Source organism: Dromaius novaehollandiae, chromosome 1 (assembly GCF_036370855.1).
Source record: "Dromaius novaehollandiae isolate bDroNov1 chromosome 1, bDroNov1.hap1, whole genome shotgun sequence".
In the NCBI taxonomy this organism is placed as follows: Eukaryota; Metazoa; Chordata; class Aves; order Casuariiformes; family Dromaiidae; genus Dromaius; species Dromaius novaehollandiae.
The window spans coordinates 50,189,972-50,217,158 of record NC_088098.1 but is presented as its reverse complement, the minus strand read 5'-3'; the positions used below and the strand labels follow the sequence as shown (position 1 = coordinate 50,217,158).

Below are 27,187 nucleotides of genomic sequence, written 5' to 3'. Positions count from 1 at the left end.
TGCTCCCGAGCCAGTGGCTGGCGGGGCGCTGGGACGTGGCTCTCGCACTACCCCGCTTTGCCTGTCGCTTATGCGCGAGTGCCTCTTTTTGCGCCTGCCTGTCCCTTTCGCTCCCGTTTAAAAGACGACCCGCGGGGAGGGGGCAGCGGGCAGGGCCCTTCCCCCCCCCCCCGCCTGCCAGGTTTCGCTGCAGAGACGCTTTCCTGCCGAGCCCCCTTTGAGGAGCTGTATGACTGAAACGCTGCCCCCGTCTCCCTCTTTTCGGAGGGCTGTCGGTGCATTTCTCCTGTCCTAGCAACTTTTGCCTTAAAGGTGCACGGGGGAGACGTAAACGAGGTTAAGCGCCAAGCAACTGCCCGTCCTCCCCGCCCCCGTTTTCCGAGAAAGTGCAACTGGCAATAATATTAAACATCGTTAACATAAACAGTGATTAGGCCCTTTCTCTCGAGTGCTTGGGTGGCTCTGAAAAGAGCCTTTGTGTTGCAGCAGCGCGACCGTTCTCGAGAGTAGCTTAACCGCCGAAGCCGTAGAGGGTGCGTCCCTGGCGCTTGAGGGCGTACACCACGTCCATGGCCGTGACCGTCTTGCGCTTGGCGTGCTCCGTGTAGGTGACGGCGTCGCGGATCACGTTCTCCAGGAACACCTTCAGCACGCCGCGCGTCTCCTCGTAGATGAGCCCCGAGATGCGCTTCACGCCGCCGCGCCGAGCCAGGCGCCGGATGGCAGGCTTGGTAATGCCCTGGATGTTGTCGCGCAGCACCTTGCGGTGCCGCTTGGCGCCCCCCTTGCCGAGCCCCTTCCCGCCCTTGCCTCTACCAGACATCCTCGCGCCGCTCCCGACCCAAGCTGCGTGTGGCGGGAAGCGGTCTCCGCGCCCGTCCTATATTGCCGCCGGTCCGACCTGATTGGGGACTGCGGGGCAGGCCAAGGGCGGGTTCTTCTCCCCGCCCGCTTCCCCTCCCTCTCCGCCCGCTCCCTGGGGACGGGGACGTTCGCGCGCGGGCGCCGCCAAGAGGGAAGTGGGGGGGCGGCGCGGCGCGGCAGGATGCCGGGCCCGGCGCGGGCGCCGCTGCAGGAAATGCGCGGGCGGCGGCTCCCTCTCGGCGGGGGGAGCCGGGCCCCGGCGGGCGCCGTCCGCGAGTCTGCAGCAAAATCCGCCCAATGGAGGCGCGAGGCCGGGAGCGCCGCTGCCCCGCCCCCCTCGGAGCCGCCCTGCCCCGCCGCCGCCATTTCGCGTCGCTCCAACAAAGGCTCGGGGCGGGGGCCGGCGGCGCTTTGGCTCATTCACGTTTTTGTAAAAGAAGCTTTTAGCGTGATTAGTTGATTCTTTCTTTCGTGGTTTTTTTTCGTTCGTGTGGTTTCTTTCTGTTTTAACTTCTTCGCTTCAGCCACGTTGCTGTGAACCTGAAACATGAAATAACCTTTCTTTGTTGATTGGAGTGAGGTTCCTGTGAAGAAATTGCTTTGCCTGTCAATACAATGAATGCATGCAAAATATTTTTCCAGATTGCTTTAAATGCTTTAGCAATGTGGCATGTACATGTTCGTTTTCAGGTATATGCTTGTACCTGACATACATTTTGTTGATACATAAAAGCTCATAGTCTTCCTATTATTTCTGCTTATGGTTATGCTTTCGGAACACATTTTTTTGTTTCTATTAGCTGCATTTATACAGCCACTGTCACAGGAAAGAGCACATCAGTGTAATGATTTGTCTTTTCTTCACTGTCTTTAGAAATCTCAAGTCATCAAAAGTCATCCATTTCAGAAAACTCCCCCCACTCCCTTTATCCTTTTTTTTCCAATTCATAGCTTTTCCAGTGCAATGATTTCATATTGCTGAAATGATCTGGCCCATGTATTTATAGAATACTTAAGTTATTAGAAAGTCTTCAGATGATAGTGACACTCAAGAATTTAAAATATAAAGATAGAATACTTTTACTTCTGATGGCTATGTATATAGCATATAACACAGTTAGGTTTAATGTTTCGTTCTCAGCATCTAAAAGATCTCCCAACAGCTACCAATAGCCCTCAAAGGAGATTCCTCAGACTTGATTCTAAGCTACATCACACACTTAGAAAATAATTTGCCAAAATAATCACATCCATGTAGACAGCTGTGATTCAGCATTAGTATATTTGGAATAATGCTAACACCCTCTGCTAAACATGTCCTGTTGATGGTTTAGTTGTTGTAGGACTTTCCCCTGGGACTTCTCCTTCGTTCTTTTCCCTGTTTTCCATATAGTGCAGTACACTCGACTAAAATGAAATGAAGTTCAGAAACCAAGATAAATCACCTCACATCCATTCTACTGGTTTTAAAAGTCTTTTTTCCTCCTCTGTTTGTTTGCTTTGGATGACTTTTTTTTCTCCCTAGAGCCTTTGGAATCAGCAGTGTACTCAGCAAGCCAAAGCTGATACACAGATTGTTTGCTTTTCCTCATAAGATAAGTCGTAAGTCCTGGCTGAAGAGGCCGCAGAGTGTGGGATAAGAGGTAAGATACGGTTTGTGAATTCCATTTTTCCTGAAGCCAGTCTGGGCAACAAGCACTGACAGAGAAGAATTATATTTCTGACTTTGGATTTCAGCATTAGAAAGGGTATATTCCTGAAAAATCTGTGCAGATCCCACCCAGGAGCCATAGTGTCAAAACACTAACATCAGATTCACATTTATCATGGAAAAGTGTCTTTTCATTGCTTTCTAGACACTTCCAGCTGAAGAAATTAACTGAAAGGATGGAAGCTGCTAGCCTGTAAGACAAGGTATTCTCCTGCAGGAAACACCATCAGGGAAAAGACAGTGCCCCACAGTTCGATACGTTTAGCAGTGCGATGTGGGCTGGTGATGGAGTCAAGTTCTGAGAGTCCTGAGTTGCACTGGAGCTGCTATTGAAGCCTTTTCTCTGTTCTCTGCCTTCAGGCTCAGGTTTCCTAACTAGAAGGGTTTATGTCTATTGGACACTCCAAGGCCTTGGTCCGTTACTGGCATCTCCATTGTTTTTAAAGTGGGATGGATGACCTTAAGAAGTTCCCATCCACTTCCTTTCATGAACATTTTTTTTAGATTATCAAGAGACTTAATAAAAACCTGATTTCTATGTCCCTATAGCCTGACCATGCCAACAATGCAATAATCTCAGCTTCTCCACCATTGCTTCTAAAGTTTCACCTTCCCTTCTTTTCAAGAACTTCAGTTTCCTTTATAGACATCTACTGATCTTCTCCCAACTCCCTCCTGCCCCCATTATTTTGCTTTCAGCCCTCTCCAGTTCTTCCCTAACTGTTTCTTTAAGAAGTACATCAGAATTAACTGGCCTACAGTTATGTGCTGATTCTTCAGTTGACAGGCTAAAACCAAGCAGTAGCTGTTCAGGTCGTATCAGTCCCTTTTACTCAGGAAAGGGTCTAACCCAGATTTGTTCTTACTCCTTATCTGATCTTCACAAAACCTGTTGGAAGTGAGTGTCTCAGAACTACATCGCCTGTCACTTTTGTCTGGAACTAACCAACAGACTCTAAGGGATTAATAGATAGTGTTCGTCTGAAGAAGCTGGTTTGCTTAAAAAAAAAAAACACACAAAAATAAAACCAAAAGATCTGCCTCTGTTTTCTGTCCCCAAATTTACTCCTAGACCAGGACCTGTGGATTTTAACATTGCTGAGATTGTCCCATGTCATTCTACCTTTTCTCTTTCAGAGTTGTATAACATGAGCAACGGCCTCTTTCTGCTATTGAGGCAAAATCTAGGAGCCCAGGCCACACTGTCCAGAGTGGCATGTCAAGTCCCAGACTTTCATAGAGGTTTGTGAGAAGAACTGCCATTGCCAAGGAGGGGTTTCTCCATGGACCACTTTTCCAGGTAAAGTTTATGCCAAAAGGAAGCTGTAAGGATCACAACAAATGCAAGGACTGTTTAATGCTTAGAAGATGGAGCACCCTAGCTTCTCCTCTTGCCTTGCTGAGGAAGGGAGAACTATGCCCCTAGGCCTCTTCAAAAGGCAGATGCAGCTCCTGCCTGCCTTCTCTGGCTCTGTCCTAGCTGGTCCAGAGGTCAGTGGCAGCCGCAGAGGAGGCAGGGCAGACTGAGATAGGTGAACACCCACCCTGTTCCCTGACACTGGCGGGAGGAGGAAGGGGGGGCATTAAAGCGGAGAGCCTGAGCATCGGGGAAGCAGCAAGAAGCTGCTGTCCCCAACACTGATAGCTGCTTCTGTGTCTCCCCAGCTTAGGTGCTGTGTGCAGCAGGGACATGCACCAACAAGCCTTACAGGGAAGATGAAAGGTCCCACCCTGTCCTCAGCCTTCCTTCAGACAGCAGTATTTTGGACAGTAGGCTGGAAGTCCTTGTTTTTATAGCACTGTGCCTATGTGTTCAGCTAAGAAAAAAAGAAAAACAAAAAAACCCCCACAAAAGCAAGAACAGTCTGATGAGATAAGCGATATTTTTTATTCTTTGCACCAGGATCTCTCATACTATCCTTATTCATATTATCTCCTTGAGCACTCGGTTTTGTTGTGATTTTAGCAGTCTTACTCATTTTAAACTACAATTACATACACCAGATAGGATTCTTCTGCCCATGAAATCTGTCTCCTCTGAAACCAAGTGAGTCTATAAACTCTGAATGTCCCTTAAGGACTGCAAAAGAATATAAGCAACATTTTAGCTTTAGTTATGTGATGCCAAGTTATCCAGTCATAACATCATGCTCTCCTTTACTAATGAATGAATGTATAATTGTAACTGTGTAATGAGCCACAAGACATTTTAATTAAAAAAGTACTCATAAAGACACCTTTGTCTAAACATACAGAGTAACACTCCACCAAAGAGCATTTATTCTTCTATCATATCAGAAAAAAACCTTAATATGTCAGAATTCTTAATATTGTTAAATCATTATAGTCTTTTAAACAATTACATTTCTGTTTCTGCAATTAACAAGAAAACAGATTGAGTATCTGATTCCTGATAAATTCTCAATTCAATCTTAAATACATATTTTATTTTTATTAACAGGAATATCTTGCTTTCTACTTAAATTCTTCCAATATTCATTACATCTCAAAAATGTCCACATTCTTTCTTCCAATTTCAACTTTTTCAAATTTTTTTTTCTTTCAATTCAACTTTCATCTCATTTAACATTCTGAAAGACAAACCATGTACATGTGGGCCAGAAAAATTTATTTCAAACACTATTAACAATGATTAGTATCCCTAATTCTGAGTACTAACTAACTAACTTTTCGGGTTATATTTTTTTCTCTTCTACATTTAAATCATGACTGCTATAAATGTAGACTATTATATAAAGTATACAAATATATATATATATATATTTAATAGAAGAAGAAAAAAAACTTGCAATTTTCTCCAGCTGTGTTTGGAGAAAATGACGATAATCACGCTGTATATGTACACATTTATCTCTACAGCTAGCTAGACGGCCTCACGCCCAGACGGGCAGACTTGCCGGCCAGGCACCCTCAGACCAGTTACAGAACCCCCCCCCCCCCCCCCCCCCCCGACAATCTCCGCCACCGAACCTTAAGCGATTGAAAGAGTTCGTTTTGATTGGCTGGCACGATTGTAATAGCTAGCCAATAGTACATTGGAATTGGCAATGGACCAATCGCAAAGAGCGTCGTACAAGCAGTGACGTCACCGGCGTCCTTATCCAGTAGGAACGCAGATAGCGGAGGCTGCAGATTTGCATAAGGCCCCTATAAATAGGGGAGTAATCGCATTAGCAGGCACTCCGGTGTTCCAGTGGAATCAACGGTTTCTCGACATGCCTGAGCCAGCCAAGTCGGCGCCCGCGCCCAAGAAGGGCTCCAAGAAGGCGGTGACCAAGACGCAGAAGAAGGGCGACAAGAAGCGCAAGAAGAGCCGCAAGGAGAGCTACTCGATCTACGTGTACAAGGTGCTGAAGCAGGTGCACCCCGACACGGGCATCTCGTCCAAGGCCATGGGCATCATGAACTCCTTCGTCAACGACATCTTCGAGCGCATCGCCGGCGAGGCGTCGCGCCTGGCGCACTACAACAAGCGCTCCACCATCACGTCGCGGGAGATCCAGACCGCCGTGCGGCTGCTGCTGCCCGGCGAGCTGGCCAAGCACGCCGTCTCCGAGGGCACCAAAGCTGTCACCAAGTACACCAGCTCCAAGTAGAGCGTCCCGGACCGCCAGTTTTAACCCAAAGGCTCTTTTAAGAGCCACCTATTTTGTCAAGTGGAAGGGCTGTGTTACTTTGTTGTTCGTGAAAGGTATGTAAATAATCTTTCTGTTTGCAAACAACTAGAATGTAAGTACTCAGTTATTTCAGTACTTAAAATGTAGCTGTGTAAAAGTTTGGAGAGCTTTGAATTCTGAACTGGATAAAAAGTAGCAATTTATGCTAGGCATTGTGAGCTACATTTAGCTATTATGTTATCGATTCTGGGCTTGAATACGGCTAAGAAAATAAAAGTAACGTTTTTATTCTCGTGTTTGCCAGTTCTGTTTCGAAATTTGCAAGTCTCTCGGGGAAAGGTAGGCAGTCATTTTTTATCTAGAAATTGATGACCAATTTACTTCCTATGGTTTTCTGTGCACTACAAATATTCTCCTAGGAAAAAAAAATCGTAGTTTTTGTCCTAAATAAATATTTAGAAAGCAGCATCTTTATATCAACTGCTTTCCGACTTGAAACGCCAGCGCATGAAGTCTGTAGGTGCTGGTTCTCTTTTCTTAGTATGTACCCGGCGTGAACCTAGGGGCCATCTGTACGTGGGGAGGGGGATATGAGAGTTTCCTGGCTTCAGTATGAAAAGAGAAATTCTGTCTGAGGAAGCTGTGCTGCCGGACAACGTTTTTCCTCTGGCTAAAGGCAAGGGTGGGTGACTGCACTCCGCTCCCCCCGCACACCCCGCTAGAGCGGAAGGCGCTTGCTCCGCGCGCAGAGGAAGGGAACAGGCACGGCCGGGGTGGGGGGGCAGGGGGCGGGGTTGCCGTCATGCGTGGGCGGGGCTGGGCGGCCGGAGCAGACCAATGCGGGCTCAGCGCGGGATTTTTAAACTCCCCGGGTGTCTCGGAGACGGGGAGCTTGCTGCGCTGTGGGGCTCAGGCCGGTCCTCTCCGCCGCGCCGCCCCTCCCTGGCAGATGCCGTGACACGCCGCACACGGAAGGGACTGCCGAGAAATAAAAGCGGGGAAGGGGCGGAGGAAACGCCGCTGTCACAGGCTCCCGATTTACATGCAGTAAACAAACACTTTCTGGAAATCCTCATCTTGCAAGCAACCTGTACCAAAAGCGCCTGAACTCCTAGAGTATTTTCCTTTTTCGCGTACCCCCTCTATAGTATTGTATTTTATTTTGCACCTAGAGTGTTTCAGCTCTTTTTGAGAGTAAGTGGGTGGCTCTTAAAAGAGCCTTTGGGTTTATTTAAATGAGTAGACTCTATAATTTCTTCTAAGCCGCTTTACTTCTTTTTGGGCGCCGCCTTCTTCGCCTTGGCCGTTTTGGGTTTGGCTGCCTTAGGCTTGGCTGCCTTGGGCTTCACTGCCTTCGCCTTGGCCGGGCTCTTCGCTGCTTTTTTGGGGCGACCAGCCTTGGCAGCCTTCTTGGGGCTCTTGGCCGCTTTCTTGGCCGCGGCGGCCGCCGGCTTCTTTGCCTTCTTGGGGCTCTTCTTCACCGCCGCCGCCTTCTTGGGCTTCTTGGCGGCGCTCGCGGGCTTCTTGGCCGCCGGCTTCTTGGGCTTGGCTGCCGGCTTCTTCTTGGTTGCCTTCTCTTTGGTCTCACCCGGCTTCTTGTTCAATTTAAAAGAGCCGGAGGCGCCGGTGCCCTTGGTCTGCACCAGGGTGCCCTTGTTGACGAGGCTCTTGAGCCCCAGCTTGATGCGGCTGTTGTTCTTCTCCACGTCGTAGCCGCCGGCCGCCAGCGCCTTCTTGAGCGCGGCCAGGGAGAGCCCCTTGCGCTCCTTGGAGGCGGACACGGCCTTGGTGATCAGCTCGGTGACGCTGGGGCCCGAGGGCTTGCGGGCTTTGGAGCCGCCCGCCGCCTTCTTCGGCTTCTTGGCGGTGGCTTTGGCCCCGGGAGCCGCGACAGCGGGCGCGGCAACAGGCGCGGTCTCCGACATAGCGGCGGGCGTCGTCCACGAATCAGGGGAAATCACTGGGCCTGGAGCAAGTCAGTGGCCTCGTATTTATAGAGACGAGCCGCGCGGTGATTGGTGCGTTGCAGAGCCCGCCCCGCTGCACGGCAGAAAGGTCTCTTCTCCCCGCTCATTTTGTGTTTCTTAGGAGTCAAAAAAGCGTGTTTTTTCCGGAATTCCTGCCACCGATTCACCCCAATCGGCAGCGGCGTGAAAAGGGAAGACTGTTTTTCCGCTCGGCAAAGTTTCCCTTCGAAGAGGCAAACGGTGAGTTAAAAAAGAGTCGATAAACCCTGAGTCCTGGACCTGGATAGACCTCGGGAGACAGAAACTTTTGTTTTTCCTTCTAAATAAAATCTGCGACGTGCACAACTAAATTTCCAAACTAATTAATTATTATTCTTTAAAGGGTCTTCTCTAAATCTGAACTGAAAACCAGGAATTTGAATCGATATTTTAATCGCAAAGTGATTTCAAAGAGAAGGAAGTAACACAGGCTCATCTTGAGCACTGAATATGGATTAGAAATTAGCTTCTTTGTCCAAAATCCTTTACCCTTTTAAAAATAATTAAAGTAAACTAAATTAGTGTATCATGTAACAGGGCAGGAAGCATATTAAAGACCTGTGAGGGACTGTTTTCCTCCCAGAAGGAGATGACTTTTTAAAGTGGACCAGTTAGCACTATGTGGCTCTGTGTACACAATACAGACGTGTTTACCTATTGCTGTTACAGAAGCATTAATTATCTTAATATATTAGGTCACATCGGAATTTCACACAGTTTTCACTACAGATTATAATCAGTACCCTAACACTTGGTATTCAGCAGTGTTTTTATTTTGATCCAGTTCAATTAGTGAAAATCTGAGTCATCCTTATCTAAGGAGACACTGCTGCAAATGATTTTCCATGCATCTACACCATAAAACATTACCAACTCATCATTTACATTTCTCATTTTAAAGCAGAATGCTAAATATTACATTCATGCTGTACAGTGATTGATTCCTGCATTGGCAGTAAGATTGAAATTAGCACATTTAACTCTGAAGTATCTATTATTCTAAAATGACTGGCTGCTAGGAAGAGAGGGAAAGCCTTCCCATACACTCTGTGAAGACCACATTTAAACAATTTAAAAATGAATGCAGCTGATTTCTCATAGCATAGACAACTAAAAAAGTCATTCTCTGATATTTTATTATTGTCTATGACTCTTCTTTTTTACAAAGGCCGACTGAAAGTTGCTCTTTTCCTCTCGCTATTGTGTTAGTAGTGCTACAATTTCACGTTCATTCTCAAGAGCTATTAAAATGTGCTTATTGTCCTATAACCACTGATCTTCATGCCTATTTTAGCATCTTTACTATGTTCAGTGCCATACAGAGCATTGAATCAAAACTGGCAACAGTCCTTTTTACCTTAAACTGCCTGTCAAGTCGTTACAAATTATTCTCAAATTTATGCAAACTCCAGAGAGAGAATGGGTATGATAGCTCAAAGCAATGAGTAAACTGTATTAATAGTTCTGAATGCCTATTGTTAACAGAAAATGACAAAGTCCATAACTTGGAATTTGTTTAGAGGTGGGCAGGGTTGTTTTGAATGTCATTAATGATTCAAATTGCCATAGGACTAAGTTGAAGGAGGAAAGGATTGCTGGATGCATGTTTTTTTTTTCCTTGCACCAATATTCAACGTTGTGTCTTTCTCATTCCTACCAGAACAAAGCAACTCCTTTGACACAGAATTTGTTTTGTTTTGTTAGTGCATATTCTCCAAAGGTTAACATGTATAATTTCCAGTCTGTTTGAAATTCGATTCTTTTAATGTTTCACTTTTATTGTGTTGCCTACAAGCCAAACACTTAAAACACCTAACTTCTGACAGCATAAACTTGGGGAAAAAAAAACAGAACACACACAAAACAACTTTTTCATTAAGTTCTACAGCCCCTTTTATGACAGAGTGGGTGGCTCTAAAAAGAGCCTTTGAGTTACTCGAGGTGGAAACGCTCCTCTGGTTTGTTTTATTTACTCTTAGCTTTGTGGCTCTCGGTCTTCTTGGGCAGCAGCACTGCCTGGATGTTGGGCAGCACGCCGCCCTGCGCGATGGTCACCTTGCCCAGCAGCTTGTTGAGCTCCTCGTCGTTGCGGATGGCCAGCTGCAGGTGGCGCGGGATGATGCGCGTCTTCTTGTTGTCGCGCGCCGCGTTGCCCGCCAGCTCCAGGATCTCGGCCGTCAGGTACTCCAGCACGGCCGCCAGGTACACCGGCGCGCCGGCGCCCACCCGCTCCGCGTAGTTGCCTTTGCGCAGCAGCCGGTGCACGCGGCCCACGGGGAACTGCAGCCCGGCCCGCGACGAGCGAGACTTGGCCTTGGCCCGCGCCTTCCCGCCCTGCTTCCCGCGGCCTGACATAGTGCCCGACGCTCTCCTACAGCCACCACTGCTTCAGCCAACGTGAAATCAGCGTCACACCGCCCCCTACCCGGCCCCTTTTATAGCTTCCCTGCGCAGCCCGGCGTGCTCTCCGATTGGCTGTTCCGCGCCTTGGCTCGGCGCGTCCAATGGCGCTGCGGATCCAAATCCATCCAATGGGGGAGCAGGCGGCTGCCCCGCCTCTCGTGCTGCCCCCGCCCTCCGGCCGCGCGCGCAGGGGGGCGGGCGGCAATGCTCACGCCCTCCGCCGGGGTTGGGGGGACGGGACGGGTGCGGTGCAACCCCTCCCCCCCGCCCCGTTCGGCTCCGCTCGTGACAGCGCCCCGCCCTCCCCGGCTGAGAAACCCAGCAGACGCCACGGCGCGGCGCCATCTTGGTGAAGGGAGGGTCACGGCCGGCAGGAAGCGAATGGGAGCGCGCGGCCGCCCCGAAGTGACAGAGGGGTCTTCTGCCCAAGCCAGCTCCCTCGTTCTGGAAATTGTCCTGCCGTCCACCTGTATCTAGCGCTTCAAAAATTCTAGGGGAATATGAGGAAGATATTCTACTAGATGTGTACGATACCAGACATGAACATGTCACAGACTTAGCTTATCTTGTTCCAGAAACACACCACTGAAACAGTGCTCTAGTCAAGCTATTACGTTATTTTTGAGGCTATTCGGCAAAGCATGAGAAGTACAGGCTGCGATGCTTTTGCTTCACCAAGATCGAGGATGTCTGTCTGTTACAGGCTGTTACTGTTCCATGGACACAGATTCTTGTTCATTCTTCCTTCCCCTTTGTTCTAAGTTGCGTGGGTTCTGTGTTCCCTGACATCTCTCTTTCTTTAATCTATTTCCAGCAAGGACAGATGTTATCCTTTTCTAAGCCAATGAAGGAATCCATGCTCTGGAATTAGCCACAGCCTTCTGCTGCCTTTTGTGCTGCCTTTTCCTCCTGCTTTCCCCACGGCTTGGGCTTCGGCTCTCACAGTTAACTGCACAGGGCAGCACACCTCGCACGTCCGAGTGCGCTTGCGGCCTGCAGGGTTGCTTTTTGTGTTCCCATCCTCGTTCCTTGATGCTGTTGCAGTCTAACTTGCGGTTCCTGTAATGTTTCTCAGCTCCTGTGATATGGGTATCATAAAATCATTTCGAAGTGAGCAATGTGGGTGCCAGAATCTGCTGCTTACCAAGGATACCAGCATTGCCATATAACAGAGAAAGGCAAAAACACCTGTTCCCACCAGGCCAATTCATAGTAGGTGTGTTCCCCCCCACCTCCCCAAAAAGACTTTTCAACTAAATTCTTCTTTCCAAGAGGTTACAATAATAGGAATTTTGATCTAAACTGTTCAGAATATTTCAGCAAGAGGATCATGAACAAAGCAAAAGAAAAAGACCTTTGCAGCACACACACTAATTACTGACACAAGTCGTTTATTTCTGGGCAAACAAGATCAGCTCGCTGTTCTGAAAAATCTAATAACCTTTAGGAAGCACCTTTCATCAACAGCAGCATTCAATGGATTATACCAAATTAACCTCAGGAGTCCTCTTTATTTCCATCTTTGTCCAGTCATTAATACCTCAGGCAAGCCCCATTGCTTCTCCGTGCCTCAGCCCCCCCCAGCCTGCTTCCCACCACAGTCATTACCTCTACTGTAAATAGCACCCAGAGCCACAGATGAAAGATGCTACCACAAAATCCAGGTAGTATTAGAGAAAAGAATCCCAAAGCACTGTATGAGCACACCACAAAAACGAGATACAATCAACTAATAAAGTGGCACAGCTGTAACCATAAGATATATATTCCTTCATGCAGCTGACAAAGTGCATGTGTGAAACCAAGCAAGCTTTTCCTAAGTAAACCATGCTAGGTTTATGTTGCTAGTTGTCCAGGGCTAAGAGAAGATGGTGTAACAGGAATATGTCCATGACCAGCGCAATCATGATATAAATATATAATTTCCAAAGGCTGTGTTGAAATACAGACAAAAGCTGTTTTTAAATACCACATGCTTTCTATTTTTTTTTATATTTCTACTTAAATACCAGAAATTTATTCCATTCTTCCTCAATAAATAAACAGTAAGAAATATATATGTATTTCACACACTTTCTTATTAAATCCTTTTCTGCCTGGTCTCAGAATTCTGAGTCACAGAGCAGTACAAATACAAAGGAGCATTTCCTGTATTCTCTTGACAGAAATACAAGCACAAAACCTTACATAATTCAGCAAACGTTGAGCCGAAGCAAAGCTCGTTCACCTGTTCTTGGTGAAGGGCTCCAGTCACCCAGAGTCATTACCAGAGCCCCAAAATCTACATGTGGATAAATGGAAACATTCATCTAGATGATCCAAGTAACGTCAGTTTAGATATCAAATTGTTTTACAAACATTTCTGACTGCTTTGACTGATGCTGGAGAAGAAAAGGTTGTCAGCAATCCAGAAAGATCACCTGGATTTGACATTCCTGCCGTGGCCCATCATTTATGGGGCTGGTGAAGAAATAGTTTATTACATGAGTGAATGGACTGAAGCAAGGGCAACCATAGATCTACTGCTCTGATAAAAACAGGAGTTTCCTGCTTTGTGCTCTTCACACTTAGAAATGTATTAAAAACAAGGAAGGGAAAAAAATCCCCCATTTATTTTAGCTAAAGAAAAAAAACAGACCAAGTCAGTAGGATGAAACCTCAGTCTCACATGCAGCCAGTTTTTACACATGTGCTCTCAGCTAGTCATACAACTCCCAAACTCACATTTTTTCCCTGAAAACAAGAACACAACTGCTCCTGGGACAGGAGAGCGAGAAGCCTCCTGTATGAGGCTGGTCCCTACAAGACACAGGAGGCATCCTAGCCCTCGAGTCTTCCCCTGTCTCAAAGAGGATAGGAACAGGCAACCACTTACTCCTGTCCCAGACAGGAGAAGAGATGCCTTACCTAGAGGAGGATATGGCAAATGGCACATAAAAGATTAAAAAAAAAAAAAAAAATCAGACCAAAGCAGAAGAATGAATGGAATGAATCCAGTGATTCCTGCAGATTATTAATATAATCACATGGTGGCTAGTGAGCTTTTATTGACTTTGGATGACGGAGAAAGAGGTCCTTTTCTTGCAGTACAATTCCTATTCTCCTCAACCTATTTCCTGGAAGGGAGGGTCAATAATCCTATTAAGCCCAAGGTCAAAGGTATCATGAAATAAAATTATGCCCTCCCTCCCCCAAATCATCATTTTCACATTTCACTTATTAACGAAGAAAAAAATATAAGTATCTTTACAATAAACAAAGAAGAGAATATCCCCCTAAATATCACTTCAAAAAAACCTACACAACTGCAATTGGATTCTAAATCAGGAGGAGAACCATTGTACAAACTTATGTTTGTATCCAGAATTCTGTAAAACAGAATCAAAAGTTTTGAAGTGTAACTAAGTCTGGGTAACTAATAATTTTGGTTGTCACCTTAAAAGGGACTTAACCTTAAAACACCGAACATTTAGCTAAGTCTGATGCTTGTATCTCAAATGATGCCTATAGTTGGCTATCTAGTAGTCTGGCAGCCTAAGACTAGCAGAAACTCTCTTAATCAAAACAAAACAAAAAAGCCACTACACAGTCTGGATATATTCATCTAGAAATTGATACATGCTTAGAGGACTCACTTTCAAGCCATTAAGCCACTCACTACAAGCACTTTAATGAAGACAACTAAATTTTCTCAATCTCAACACTTAGATTAAACCATAGTTTTAATGCAAGACATATTTAACCTACAAAACCCTGCAGGATAAAGACTCCTATATAAATATGCAATTTAGTATTAATTTGGTGCTTAAATACAGTGTTTCAGACGAAACTTAAGTGTTTTGAAAATACAATTCGCTCTGAAGAAACAATTTGGGGAAGACTTATTGCCAACACAATTAATCCCACAGGTCTTGAAGCTGATTTGTCTACATTATCCCAAGAGGTTTTATTCTTATTTGAAACAGACCAAAAAGATTTGTTTCTTGCATGTGGTAAGGGTTATTGGAATGTATTTGACTGAAGCATAATGAATGAAGTTAAAAGGCGTATTTCAGCCAAGAGAGAGAATGCTTTTTTAAGCTAGAAAACAAAGAAGACCCTAGAAAAAGAAAAAACCCTGCAGTTTAAGAGCACTAACTTCACAGAATTTGCATCTACTGATTTTTATAACAAAAAACTTGTAACATTTGTGAAATCATTTGTCAAGATCTTAGAATTAAAGTTGTTTACCAATTTTTATGTAAGACAAGTTTAGTCTGTCCGAGATGCATCTAGTGGATATCTAAGGTTTGATATAAAGTAAACCTTTCAATAAGAGTATACTAAAAAAATTAAAAAAAAATGTTTTGTAATTAGGAGGGGTATTTCAGGACTTAAAATTTCTACCATCCACCAGCAAAGACTGAAAGGGACATACAGGAACTGTTGAAACAAGGATATAAAAGACTTTAATAAAAGGATAATAGAGATATATATTCTTAATAATTTACAACATAGCTATTGCTCTTCCTTTGTGAGGGTCAGAATGCCTGCATCTTCCTCAAGGTCTATGAAGAGTTTCCTCCCTTTCCATCCATATGCTAGATTTATACAGATCACAAGGAAACTGGTATTTTGATACACTGAACATTTATTGTCTTTCACAAGACAAAATGAAATTTCCCCTGTCGGTTAAAAGCCATCAAGATGACTGTAGAGGGGACAGGGTGCAAAATTCCAGTGTACAGTATACGCAACAAATTACCTCCCTGACTACCCTGGAAGAAAAAATGATTGATCAATCTCACTGCAACTAAAAAAGCGACAGGATTATAAAATATTTACAGAAAAAAACAGTACAGAAAATAAAAACTTGACAACCATGTGTGTGTATGAAATCCTGCTAACATTTTTCTAGCTCCTTAAAAGTTTGCTCCACTACCCTCACCAGAGCATTCATGAAGTGAAAGGTTTCCAGGCAGAGCATTATCATACCCCCTCAGAGTACCATTACCTCCCACCAAGGAAGGCAGAGGGCTTGAGGAAAGCAGCATCACCTTCTTGACTGCAATTTCCTTCCACTAAGTGGACATTCTAGCTCTGAAATGAGGTCCTGTCACCCCTCATCTGCCGTGGTCTCTATTCAGAGCATACTGGCAAGATAACCTGTGGGTAGGGAACTAGTCCCTGTCATGCAAGCCCTCTCACTGCTTGCAGGAGGGCCTTTTGTTCTCCTCCCTCTGCGGGAGCCTGATCTGTGTTCAAAGAGCAGGAAAGCTGACTAGGACTATGACAGGTCACAGGAGACCTTCCATTTCCTTCATGAAGGCTTCATACACATCATCCTTTGTCTGTACAGAGATAGGGGCAGATGATCCAGCCTTAGGGGCTGCTTTGGTTAATGGGAGAGTAGGCTCATCATCTGGTTTTCTCTGGGAGGCAGCCGAAGCCCCTTTATTCTCCCGGCGCACTCGCAAGGCAGTGGGCACAAAGCGAGTGATCTCTGCCTTGGGGTTAGTGATCTGCGGCTTGGCACTAATAGTGGCTGTAGCTTTCTTCTCAATGGTGGCTGCACTGGTGTCATCCGCCTTGGGACGCTGAATCAAGCTGGGTGGGGCACTCAGCACCCCAGGATTTGGAATGGGAGCTGGTGGGAAAAGCCCAGGTGGGGCAGGTCCTAATGGAGGCACCAAAGGTGGCCGTAACATGCCTGGGCGAGGAGGAGGGATACCTGCAAGAGGAAAAGAAAGTATGAGCTGGCTCCACACTGTGAGCCTGACAACCTTTGACAGAAAAGTGCACAGGCTCAAAAGGTAAAGAAACATCAACAAGATGCAACTGCGCCAGCGTCAGAGACTATTTTCAATCCTGCACCAACCACTGGCTCCCAAAAGGAAGAAAGAAGAAAAAGCTGAGGAAAGAAAAGTGCTCCTCAGACTTTGAAAGAGGTAGAACAATATGCAGGAACCTGTAGATTTCAAATTACCCTGTTCTAAGCTGAAAATAAAGTTTCTCAGTCAGCCACTTGGCTGAAATATCAGAACCATCAGACATGTATGACCAGGCAGCATAAACTCCCCCATCATCATTGCACTCTGGTATTATTCAGAAATACAGTCCAGAAAAATTGTAAACTCTGAATCCCTCCCCCATTTTTTTTTTAATGACAGATTTCTTGCTAGCAAACTACACAGAGCAATATTGAATTACTTATTATTATTACTACCCAGGAACAGACAGCTACAAGGGACCAGGCAGGAAGAACTTCCTAAGGGGGTACTTTTAGCCTCACAAACAAACTGGTAACAGGGCACTATTTAAGGCCAAAAGGAATATCCATTTTTCCCCCAAAAAAGACTTACTGGCTTGATCATCACAGTAAAGGTTTTAAGTGTACTAGGAAAATAAGGCAGGGAGACACGCTGCTCCAAAGAAAACAGAAAGCTTTACCTGGTGGGGCAGGAGGTGGCAGACGAGGAGGGGGCCCACGTGGAGGAGGACCTGGGGGCAGACCTGGTGGGGGACCAGGGGGAGGGCCAGGTGGTCGCCCTGGCGGAGGGCCTGGTGGTAGAAGTCGTGGTAAAGGTCCACGCAGTCCTGGTAACCCAGGAGGTCTCAGGAACGGAGGAGCTCCTGAAAGCATACATACAGAAAAGAGAAACTTCTTTAATGGATAAAAGAACCATCACATCAGGTAATATTGAAGACCATTGACATGAACTCAAAAGCTGTCTATTACTAGCCAGCTGCCAGATTAAATACAACTTCTGAAAGTCTCGAGAAATGGAAGACCTAAGTCAGAGAAAAGTTTCTTGGTCCTTTCTTGGTTTCTTAGAATAATCGGGTATATTCCACTGCCTGTGGAAGAGCTTAACAGGCCTGGTGCTAGGCCCTTTTCAGCTCCTGATGCTGTCCCAACCACACTAAAAACCAAGGTGACCATTTTGATAAGCAGGCATGTGAGTGAATCACTTTGTCACACTAGTTGTTGTACCAATGCCAAAAGTTTTCCATTAGATGAACATTTCAGTGATACTGTGTTAAACCTCAAAATCCTGTCACAGTTGGTTTGTCAGGTGGCCGTAACAACTTGCCTTCTTTAAGGGTGCAAGTGTGGCTCTGACATCACAGCCACATACTTCAGAGAAATATATAACATCCTGATGTACTGAAACCCAGACAAATATAATGAAACAAGTCCTCTTCCTTATCCCAAACAGCCATTTCATTGGGTGCAATTTTTTTTGATAAATCGAATCACTTTCTCATACAGCTGAATTGAGCTCAGACAGAGTCATTCTGCTCTTAACACCTGTTTGGTATGGTTCTATTTCAAAGGGTTCATCATTTCTCCTCTGTATCTTTCTGAACAAATCTGAATTCTGGAGCATGCAGATATCTTATTCCCAATAAGCCATACACACAACAACAGGCTTCCTTTCATCTTGATGCTGCTTTGAAAAGGGTTCTTCCCCATGTACTGGAAAAACAGCCGAAAACTGCTATTGAGCTGAAGTTGTCTGAATTTAAACAGCTAAAAGTAAAAGAACTTTCACTCTGGAATCTAATTGCCCTTCTGGCCTGAAGGGAAGCAAAAAAAAATCTTGCTCTAATGAAATAACTGTTTTAAAGTTTCCCCTCCTCAGAGATACCAAGAAGAAAACTGAAGGTGGTGCGAGAAGAGAGGAAATATCAGAAAGAACTTTGCTTCCTCCCCCTCACCACCTTGTTAAATCTTGCTGTTAATGTGCCATATAGAATAAAATACATTAAAATAATTATAGATACTCCCCCTCACTACGCTCCAACTAAAATATTGGTCTTTGTGATGTAAGTATAAAAGCTCAAGGAATAGATTTAAGTACGTTTTTATTACTAAGCAAACCGTTATCCAGTTCGGGTAAATGGTAACCCCACTAACTTACAGAAAGTAAACTCCTGTCTTTCTCTAGACCCAAGAAAATTAGGTGCTTGCCCTCCAAAAACAAGTCATATGCCATAAAAAAATGATATTGATCACATGCTGGTAGTCTCTAGGCCTCCCAATATTGATGCAAGTTCAAGTTTAATGCTTATTTCATCTGAGGATGGTTTTCTTCCCTAACAAGACCAAAATACCTTCAGAGAGTGGAATAACAGAAGCCTTCATACTGTAGCTTGTTTAAAACTAAAATTGGATAGTAGCTCCCAAGCTTCTTTAACCTTTCCTCATTTGGGGGCCAAGGTATCAGTAGAAAGGCACATAGCATTCTGTGGGCTTCTTCATAGTTCAACACTGGCTCTGCTGCTACCCATTAGTGTTAGTGCTACAAATGAACTAATATCATCAGGCTGACTACAGCCACACTGGTCCGATGCCTCAACAGCACAGTGCAGCAATAACAGATGCAAGAGACCATGTACGTCTCAGCAATTGCCAGGCTGAGGTCTTGTTCCTCACCCACGACATCCCCATTCTGCAGCTTCGTAACCCCCAAATAAACAACTGTCTGCGGTACTGAGAGCCTGCAACCTTCAAACCAGAGAAAAATCAAGTGTTCACCTGGTGGAGGGCCAGGAGGAAGGCCAGTGGGTGGGCCTGGGGGCCTCAGCGGAGGGGCTGGAGGTGGTCCTAGAGGAGGTGGCCCAGGCATAGGAGGTGCCTGTATCTGAGTTGGAGGAACAGGTTGTGGAGGAGGTTGCTGCTGTTGTGCCTGGGAGGTTGCAGTAGATGACCCAGTCTCTGCAAGAGCTTCCTCACTGTGTTGTTGCTGATGCTGTTGTTGTTGTGCTGTCTCTTCAGACTCTGAGTCCTCTTCCTCCTCCTCTTCTTCTTCTGAATATTCCTCCACTTCTCTCCCTTCCTCTGGAATTTCCTGACCTGAAAACAGTCATATTTATAAAATCAGCTCTTGGCTACTCTCTTTTTTGAATACTACAGAAAAACTTAAGTACATAGAATAAGAAAAAAAAAAAAAAAAGAAAAGAAAAATATCACTTTGAAAAAAAATAAAATAAAACCGACCCCATTTTACTTCACGGAAAAAGCAAAAGTAGTGCTGCCACTTAGAGCTATACTTTCCTGCGGGGGTTAAAACTTCTACTACCAAACCTGAACTTGAGCTATGTGATACAGAGGCATAAAAGAGAACATGAAGTAACTTCCTATGACCACCTGAAATATGGGTTCACTTAGATATATCTGTATTACTCACCTGCCATTCGCAACATCATGGCCTGGAGCGGAGTCAGTTCTTTCATATTCTTTTTCTTTTTTCGTGATTTCCCAGGCATGTCTGCAAACCGTACACTATGACCTGGGGAAAGCAAAGCATGAAGAAAGAGGAAAAAAAATTAGACATATGAAAGTTTTCTATCTGGTGTGGATAATACTTCATTTTAAAATAATGATGCTCCTATGTAAGAGTTAATAGGGGTATTACTGACTTTTTAAAATTTTACTAGCCTCTATCACTGGTAGAATTCTCTACCGGTTGAATTCCCCCAAACAAATCAAGAAAAAAAAATGTCTAAAAGCATTAGTAATATGAAATTTAGTCACTTTAAAAGTGTTGTTCAAGTCACTAAATAGCAACGATATTTTACACTGAGGCTTATTTTCTGTAGGGTCCTGTGCTAATTCAACATTTTAGGCTAAACATGGTTTGTGACCTTAACAGTCTAACTCACTGTTAAGAAGATAGCTCAACCTGGAAAGTATGAGGCATACTCAGATATTTCACATCTAGATAATTTCATACAGGTCTATTTATTAAAAACAAACAAACAAACAAAACAAAAAACCTTCAAATTCTCCAAGTGAGGTTTAGGAGAGCTAGAACAGAGTTAATTTGCTAAGTGTGTGCATGTGTGTGTGTGTATACACACACACACACACACACACACACACACACTAAATAATATTTTTCTTTTGACAAATCAAAATCCAGTCTATAACTTCCCATCTGACCTGATTTCTTCTCTTCGCCACCTTCCCGCTCTTTGTCATTATCACGATGCAGGAAATCCTCAGCTTCACTGTCTGCATCTGACCTATCACTGTCACTGTCATCACTGCTCTCATCGTGCTTGTCTTGATCCATATCCTCAGGATAGCCTTCATCTTCGCTGGTACTGGAGATATCATCATCATGCCCTCGCTGTCCTGCAGGAAGCAAAGTATTAGGAAATGCATACATTCCAAACACACAAGTGTGAAAGAGTATTTTAGAAGTCTGCAGTTAGAAAACCTCCATATCGATAGAGTGAACTTTTTGTCATTCCTTTATTCTTTAATACATATTAAGAAGGAATATTTGGGGGACTCTGTTCATAAGGTTCCTCATTGCTCTAAATCTGCTGGCTAATTTCCATGAAGACAACTCCCACCCAAACCTCACTGCTTCATTTCTATTCAGCAATTTCTCCCTCTTTGAAATACTTCAGTCTTTTCCGGTACACAGGAAAGCTAATCACTTCATTGGCAAAAGTTTCTAGACATGATACAGTAACTGCATGAAAAGAAGGACTCTCCTAGCAAGTGCATGCCCAGGTTTGTTTTAATTCTCTTGAAAAAGGAAAAGGCTTCTCTGAGAAAGTTAAAAAAAATGTGTTTTTACACACACGCACACAAACACACAGGATATCCGGCCTATGCAACATAATGAAGAAAACAAGTATCTGAAAGTTTTAATTAGTAGTTTCAGCATCTAAAAATATAGATGCTAACAAAACTGCAGGTATTAAATTATGAAATATACCAGAATCACCTCACTGGCACAATCACTTACAATGAAACCCTCCTCAGGTAGTATAAACACCCATATTTCCCAAAGAACACCTCAGCTAAGACACACTATGTTTACAGTAGAACTATCCATAACAGAACAGAGAAGTCTAGGAAAAATTTAGAGAGAGATGAGGAAGTCTTTTTACCTGCTTCAGAACTGTAAGAAATATCTTCTTCGCGCCTTCGAGGAGCCATCTCCAAGGTGAAGCCCACCTTACGCCCATACATTTGTAGGACTTGAGGTGGGGGTGGCCCTGGAGGAGGTCCAGGGGGCTTCCTGCCTGGAGGTAAACGTGGAACACCAAGCCCGGGAGGTGGAAGTACAGAAATGGACCGAACCGGTGGTCTGGAAAGAAAAAAAGGAAATGAAGCCAGAAGAACACAGACATACACAAACATGAGATTAATAGAATTCTTTACTCCTTCTCTCATCGTTTCCTACAGAAACATTCTATAAACAGATATAATTAAAAAAAAAAAAAAAAAGACTTTGCCTGAAGGAGTTTACAGCCTCATACAAAGACACAATTCATGAAGATGAGACAAAAGAAAGCTTCTCAGAAGACGATTTAAGAGAAGACTGAAATAAACCAAACACTGAATCCCATCATGGAAGCAGAATGAAGACCTCAAAGTTAGTGAAAACAGAAGACTATTCAGAAAGAAATAGCCTAGAGTAAGAAACCACACTAACAAGTAAAGTAGAATACTAGCAAAACAAAAGAAAACATACAGAGCAACTTAAGGAAGCATTTAGGTTCAAACAATGTGGCAGGGCTTTAGACTGAATTGATATGCAGAAAGACAAGTGCCAGAAGATAGTGTACTACTCGTAAACCAGCTTAAAGAAAAAAAAATACTAGGCAAAGAACGGATTTGACAAAAAGTAAAGTACAATTCACTCTCTCACAGTTTCCAATTTCCACTACTCAATATTACCTCTACCAGTAACATCTAGCTCCTCCCCAGTAATACAAGTGCTACTTTTCACTTCCCCTCCAAGTTTCTTTTTCCTCTTACCCATAGGCTGATGTCTTCTTAAGTATAGAAGGTGGTTGGGCCCCAGGAAGGGGAATGTCCTGTATAAGGATGTTGGAGGGTGCATGAGGCATATCTGGTAAGGGGATACTTTCCACTTCAACATGCTGAGCATTCTAGGCAGACAGAGCGGAAGGAAGAGAGAGAGAGAAAATGGGTTAATCCCACAGAAGCTACCAAACAGCTTCTTTACACCACAGGATACAGAACACATGGGACCTGCCATCACTTGCCAAAGGTGCCTGTTCTGATAGCATGTTATCTTGCAGCAGTCCAAGACAAAGACATCTGGAGAAAATCAATATTAAAAGCCTCCAGTGCAAGACACACCACATGCAGCATACCTGTGGAAAACTCTAGTATTTTAACCAAAACCCAGTCAGGTTTCCATTCCCCTTTAGACCCAAAGCAAAGATGCTGAAGACAACTATGCCTATATCTTTTGGTTATCTAGAAGGCATGAATCACAGGCTGCTGCATGTTCCAAAGGAAAATCTTATAGATATTCACACTTGGGCAACGTTATGTTCTCCAATATGGTAGGGAGGAATTTCAAAAGAAGCTCTTTAAATGAGCACGAGAGGATTCTCATTATTTCCTTCAACAGAATTAGCTGAAACTCACAGAACAATCTACTGCACTTTCACAGACAAATCTCCCTTCATTTGTAACTGTCACATCTGAAGAGGGGACAAAGCTGCCACAGCCACAGCCACTATAATTATAAGCAGCATTACCTTGACAGCATCAAAATACTGGCTGAGTTGTGATCTCTTCTGCTCATACTCCACTTCCAACTTGCGCAGCTCTTTATAGATGTCAGGATTCTCCTTCTCATAGAGCCGCAAGATACGCTCAAAAGTCTCACGCAGTTTTTTGCGTTTATCCTTTAGTACTTTTTCATTAAGTTGTGGCTGCTGTACGGGGTTAAACTCTAATCCAAGACAACAAAAATAAAACAAAAATTCAGAAGTTACTCTACTCTACAACTGTGATGAATGAAAACTTTAAAACAAACAACTTCCAATACCTATTTTCAGGAAGTCTTCAGCCTTAAGACAACCCCTTCCTTCAACTCTACTCTGCCACACAACCTACTCAGTCTTTATTGCAGCCATCCTCTCCAAAAATGTTGCCTTCAGAGACAACAAATCACTTCAAATCATGAACTCCTTAATTATTCACAGAATCTCCCTGTCACAGAGTTTCTAATAGGAAAGAAACAAAGTTATTCTGCCTCTTTTAGTCTCTCAACTGTCCCTAAAAACTATTCTTTGGTGTCTACAAAAAACCACTGCCTAAGTCCAACAGCTAGTACTACTCACTCACCCATCTCATCCAATTTTTCCATGTCCCGGATAATCTGCTTTGGATCTTTCATCTTTAGTACAGCTGCTCGTACCATCATCCGTTGCTTTTTGTTCTGAGAATATCAGAGATCAAGGAGATGAGAAAAATGTCACAGAAGAGACAGAACCTTTGTATCAAAGACTTGTCTCTCAATACTCTCAGGCTGAAAAAAGGCATTTCAAAATGCATTGCAAATATTAATCACAGTACAATCAAAAGTAAAGGTAATTAAAACTACTGGGAGTTTTAATTCCACTCTCTACTTATAAATGCTTCCATAATGTATTCACTCCAATTAAGACACATATAACCAGCAAATTAAACCAACTAACCAAAGGGGTACAATAAAACATGCCAAAAAATATGTAAGCTTTTTTTTTATTTCTAAGAACTTACAATAATGCTTTGAAAAGTCTTAATCACCTCAAGTTAAAATATAGCAGATTAAAGAGATACTGCTAATCAAAACCAAATTTCTATTTCCTTAAAGTATTTGTTTTGATAGTATTTTCCAAAGTGAATCTTGCAAAACCAACTGAAACATCTGCAGTCTACCCATCAGTCATGGCCCATTACAATTACAAATATGATGTATAATACAGGGGATGCCAAGTAAGTGCTCCTGATCTCTTTATTTACCTTCTTTAGCTCCCTTTTCCGAGCTTCCTTACCTAGAGAGGGGAAAAAAGGAAAAGAAAATAACTTGAGAGAGACAATCATGTCCATGAAGAACCTCTCCCTCATCAAGACTACTGCTTCGTTTCTCAACAATTGACTTGTTTTACACAAAAACATAACTTTTTATCTCATCTTCTCACTGAGAGAGAAATATGGCTAGAAATAAAATTCTATTTCATTTGTGTTGTGCAGAAAGAAAAAGATTGGAAATCTCCACGCCTTGTCTGTTTCCATACAGACAAGAAATGTTGATAACAGGCCAGACATGTTACCAAAAGGAAAAAAACCAAAACAAAACAGGATTAGATGATTTCCTTGTCCAACCAGAGTATTTACAAAATTCAACACATTCCTCAGATTCTAGCTTTGGAAAGATTAACTATGCCACAAGAAGTCTGCGGTTTAGCTGACAGCTAAGTAAAGAGACCTTAGAACACCTATAGCTAAAGTAAAAGCTAAGAGAGAAATACTTGCACAGCATCAACAGCATGCAAGCAAGTATCTCTCTTGGGAAGTTTTTAATATCAGCAAAGATAAATTTATACCAACAAAGATAATATTTCTGAAATTTGGGGAAATCCGTTCATATTCATATATGAGGACTTTTGAGGACTTTTCTTCTGAGATAAAGTTTTGTTTTGTTTTTTTTTAAATCTGTCACTCCAGGACCCCATGTTCATACCCATTTAGCTTTTATGGATACTTACGGGCCTGATCCGTGGGATTCATGAACTTCCCACTCTTGGTGGATGATGTAGATCTCCGCCCCATCTTGGCGTTTTTTCTTGTGTCTCAAAAAATTTAAAAAAAAAAAAAAAAAAAAAAAAAAAAGGAGAGACACCTGGAAAATATAACAAAGTCTCATATCCTGTGCACCAATAGTTTGAGAATGATTATTTCCCCTCTCTAAATCAGTAGGTTGCTCCCTCAAATACTTGTCAGCTCTTCAAATCCTCATGCAACCTCAGGCATTTATAACAGAATCATCCTATTTTAATCAACAACTAATTAGTTATTCACTCCAAGAGTCAACTCAAGAAGCTTCCAGCTTATGTCAGTTGGGGTGTGGGGGGAAAATCACACATATTATGCTTTTCTAAGAGCACATCAGAGACTTTCTCATTTTTCATTTACTCTCACAAGAGCTCTCTAGTTTTTACCTTTACATTCCACTTCATTTCATATGCTTCCTGCAAATTTCCTCCCTTCCTCACTTCTAAGCTGTCCATGACTCCTCTTCCCAGTACCCATTGTATCCATCGGCAAGTATTCTGCACACATTCACGTCTCTTTATCCTCACCACAGACCACTGCCATGTTCACCCGTATATTTTCTACCTCCATACTTCCACTGGTATCATTTTAGGCTATATCAAGACAGGCAGAGAAAGGAAAGATTATTCTGGAAAGAATTACTTCCTGTTTTCAAACAGTTTTAAACTTACAGATGACTACAGGGATGTCATAACTACAGTTGTGCATGCACCCTTTTTCACAATTCTAATCTGCATTTTCTCCCCTCATATCCAAAACACCACCCAAAAAAAATACACAACAGGTTCCATCCAAAAACTAAAACATCCTGCAAATTGGGAATTGATGGGATGCAACTTTCAAGTCACCATACTGCATCCAAACAAGCAGTGACAAGTTCAGTCCAAAGTTCTCGACACCCTTGCTGCAGCTTGCCCCACACATCCTTCTCCCGTCACTGTAAAAGCTGCCACTTTCAAACTACTACTGATTCATGTACCTCATCTCACCTACTATGAAGAAATTCAAGCATAGGTCTCATTTAAGGTTTCAGCACCTCACAAAACAGATTCCTAACACACTCCAAGCAGTAACTGCACTCGGTGCACTGATCAGCAAAAGTCCACAGAACTCACGGTTCATGCTACCAGAGTACACAAACAGCAGGCCAACTGTGAGCAACAGCATCCCACGATTTGTGATCACTGATAACCTACATGTCCTACTTACAAAAATAAATTACACTGATACATTTTTTTTGGAAGACACTACCATTTCTTTAGCTAGGAATGCTTAGAGGACAGGCCTACGAGTTGCACATGCACGCTGCACTTCCCAGATTTCTAATACTGACAGTAGAGAACCGGGGCAGAAAGTGTCCCACAAGGGACACCACAGCCTCCGCTCCCCTCCCCCAACCGGGGGGGGGATGGAAAGGGGAGGAAGGGAAGGCAGTACTATATGCCGCCTTCCTCTGCCCGCTTCCCCTCCCTTCCCAGCGCTGCTCCTCTCACCCTGCGCCTGGCCAGGCCGCGCGGCTCCCTCCCGCCGCCGCGGCCTCTATAACGGCCGCGCTCCTCGTTGCCGCGGCCGCGCCGCCATCTTGAACCGGGACCGAGTGGCGCGCCGCCGTAAGGCGCGCCTGCCGTGCCGCGCCGCCCAGAACCGCGCTCCGGAAGTAGTGGCTTAGCGCGCCATTTCCAACTCTATGATTCCGCTCCTCCTCTCTCCCTTGTACGGGGACTCCTCTATGGTTCGGCTGGCGGGAGGCCGGGGTGGGGTCAGGCGGCGGAGGGGACGGGCCGGCACCGCCCCGCAAGGTGGGGGAGGGGTGGGGCTCGGCGCGCCGCGCCCGGGCCGAGTGCCACGTGACCTGGGTGACCGTTAGGCGCGGCCGTTGCCTCAGGGGCCTCAGGCGGGGGAGGTGTACTAGCTGTCGTCGGGGTGAGGCGGGTCGCTCCCTGTCCCTGTGTCCCTGGGGGCCAGGAAGGGCAGTGAG

The 27,187-nt window shown here is 44.3% G+C and overlaps 5 protein-coding genes across 5 annotated transcripts; 1 reads left to right on the top strand and 4 right to left on the bottom strand.

Moving 5' to 3' along the window:
• Positions 1-410: 410 nt before the first annotated feature.
• Positions 411-909, bottom strand: LOC112983633 (histone H4). The gene has a single exon (XM_026100889.2). It carries the CDS (start codon positions 821-823, stop codon positions 512-514), a length of 312 nt encoding a protein of 103 aa, XP_025956674.1. The 5' UTR covers positions 824-909; the 3' UTR covers positions 411-511.
• Positions 910-5,746: 4,837 nt separating this feature from the next.
• LOC112993420 (histone H2B 1/2/3/4/6) lies at positions 5,747-6,501 on the top strand. Its single transcript, XM_026117063.2, has one exon. The coding sequence runs from the start codon at positions 5,812-5,814 to the stop codon at positions 6,190-6,192; it is 381 nt and encodes a 126-aa protein (XP_025972848.2). The 5' UTR covers positions 5,747-5,811; the 3' UTR covers positions 6,193-6,501.
• A 911-nt stretch (positions 6,502-7,412) lies between these two features.
• On the bottom strand, positions 7,413-8,205 carry LOC112993424 (histone H1). The gene has a single exon (XM_026117073.2). The coding sequence runs from the start codon at positions 8,136-8,138 to the stop codon at positions 7,482-7,484; it is 657 nt and encodes a 218-aa protein (XP_025972858.1). The 5' UTR covers positions 8,139-8,205; the 3' UTR covers positions 7,413-7,481.
• Positions 8,206-9,953: 1,748 nt separating this feature from the next.
• LOC112993415 (histone H2A type 2-C) lies at positions 9,954-10,655 on the bottom strand. Its single transcript, XM_026117056.2, has one exon. The coding sequence runs from the start codon at positions 10,572-10,574 to the stop codon at positions 10,185-10,187; it is 390 nt and encodes a 129-aa protein (XP_025972841.2). The 5' UTR covers positions 10,575-10,655; the 3' UTR covers positions 9,954-10,184.
• A 1,341-nt stretch (positions 10,656-11,996) lies between these two features.
• WBP11 (WW domain binding protein 11) lies at positions 11,997-26,884 on the bottom strand. Its single transcript, XM_026117072.2, has 12 exons — positions 26,703-26,884; positions 25,143-25,276; positions 24,397-24,428; positions 23,737-23,830; positions 23,145-23,341; positions 22,390-22,523; positions 21,516-21,715; positions 20,551-20,745; positions 19,796-19,897; positions 19,144-19,461; positions 17,052-17,234; positions 11,997-16,332 (listed from the first exon to the last, which is right to left on the bottom strand). Exons 2-12 carry the CDS (start codon positions 25,204-25,206, stop codon positions 15,899-15,901), a joined length of 1,953 nt encoding a protein of 650 aa, XP_025972857.2. The 5' UTR covers positions 25,207-25,276; positions 26,703-26,884; the 3' UTR covers positions 11,997-15,898.
• Between the last annotated feature and the right edge of the window lie 303 nt (positions 26,885-27,187).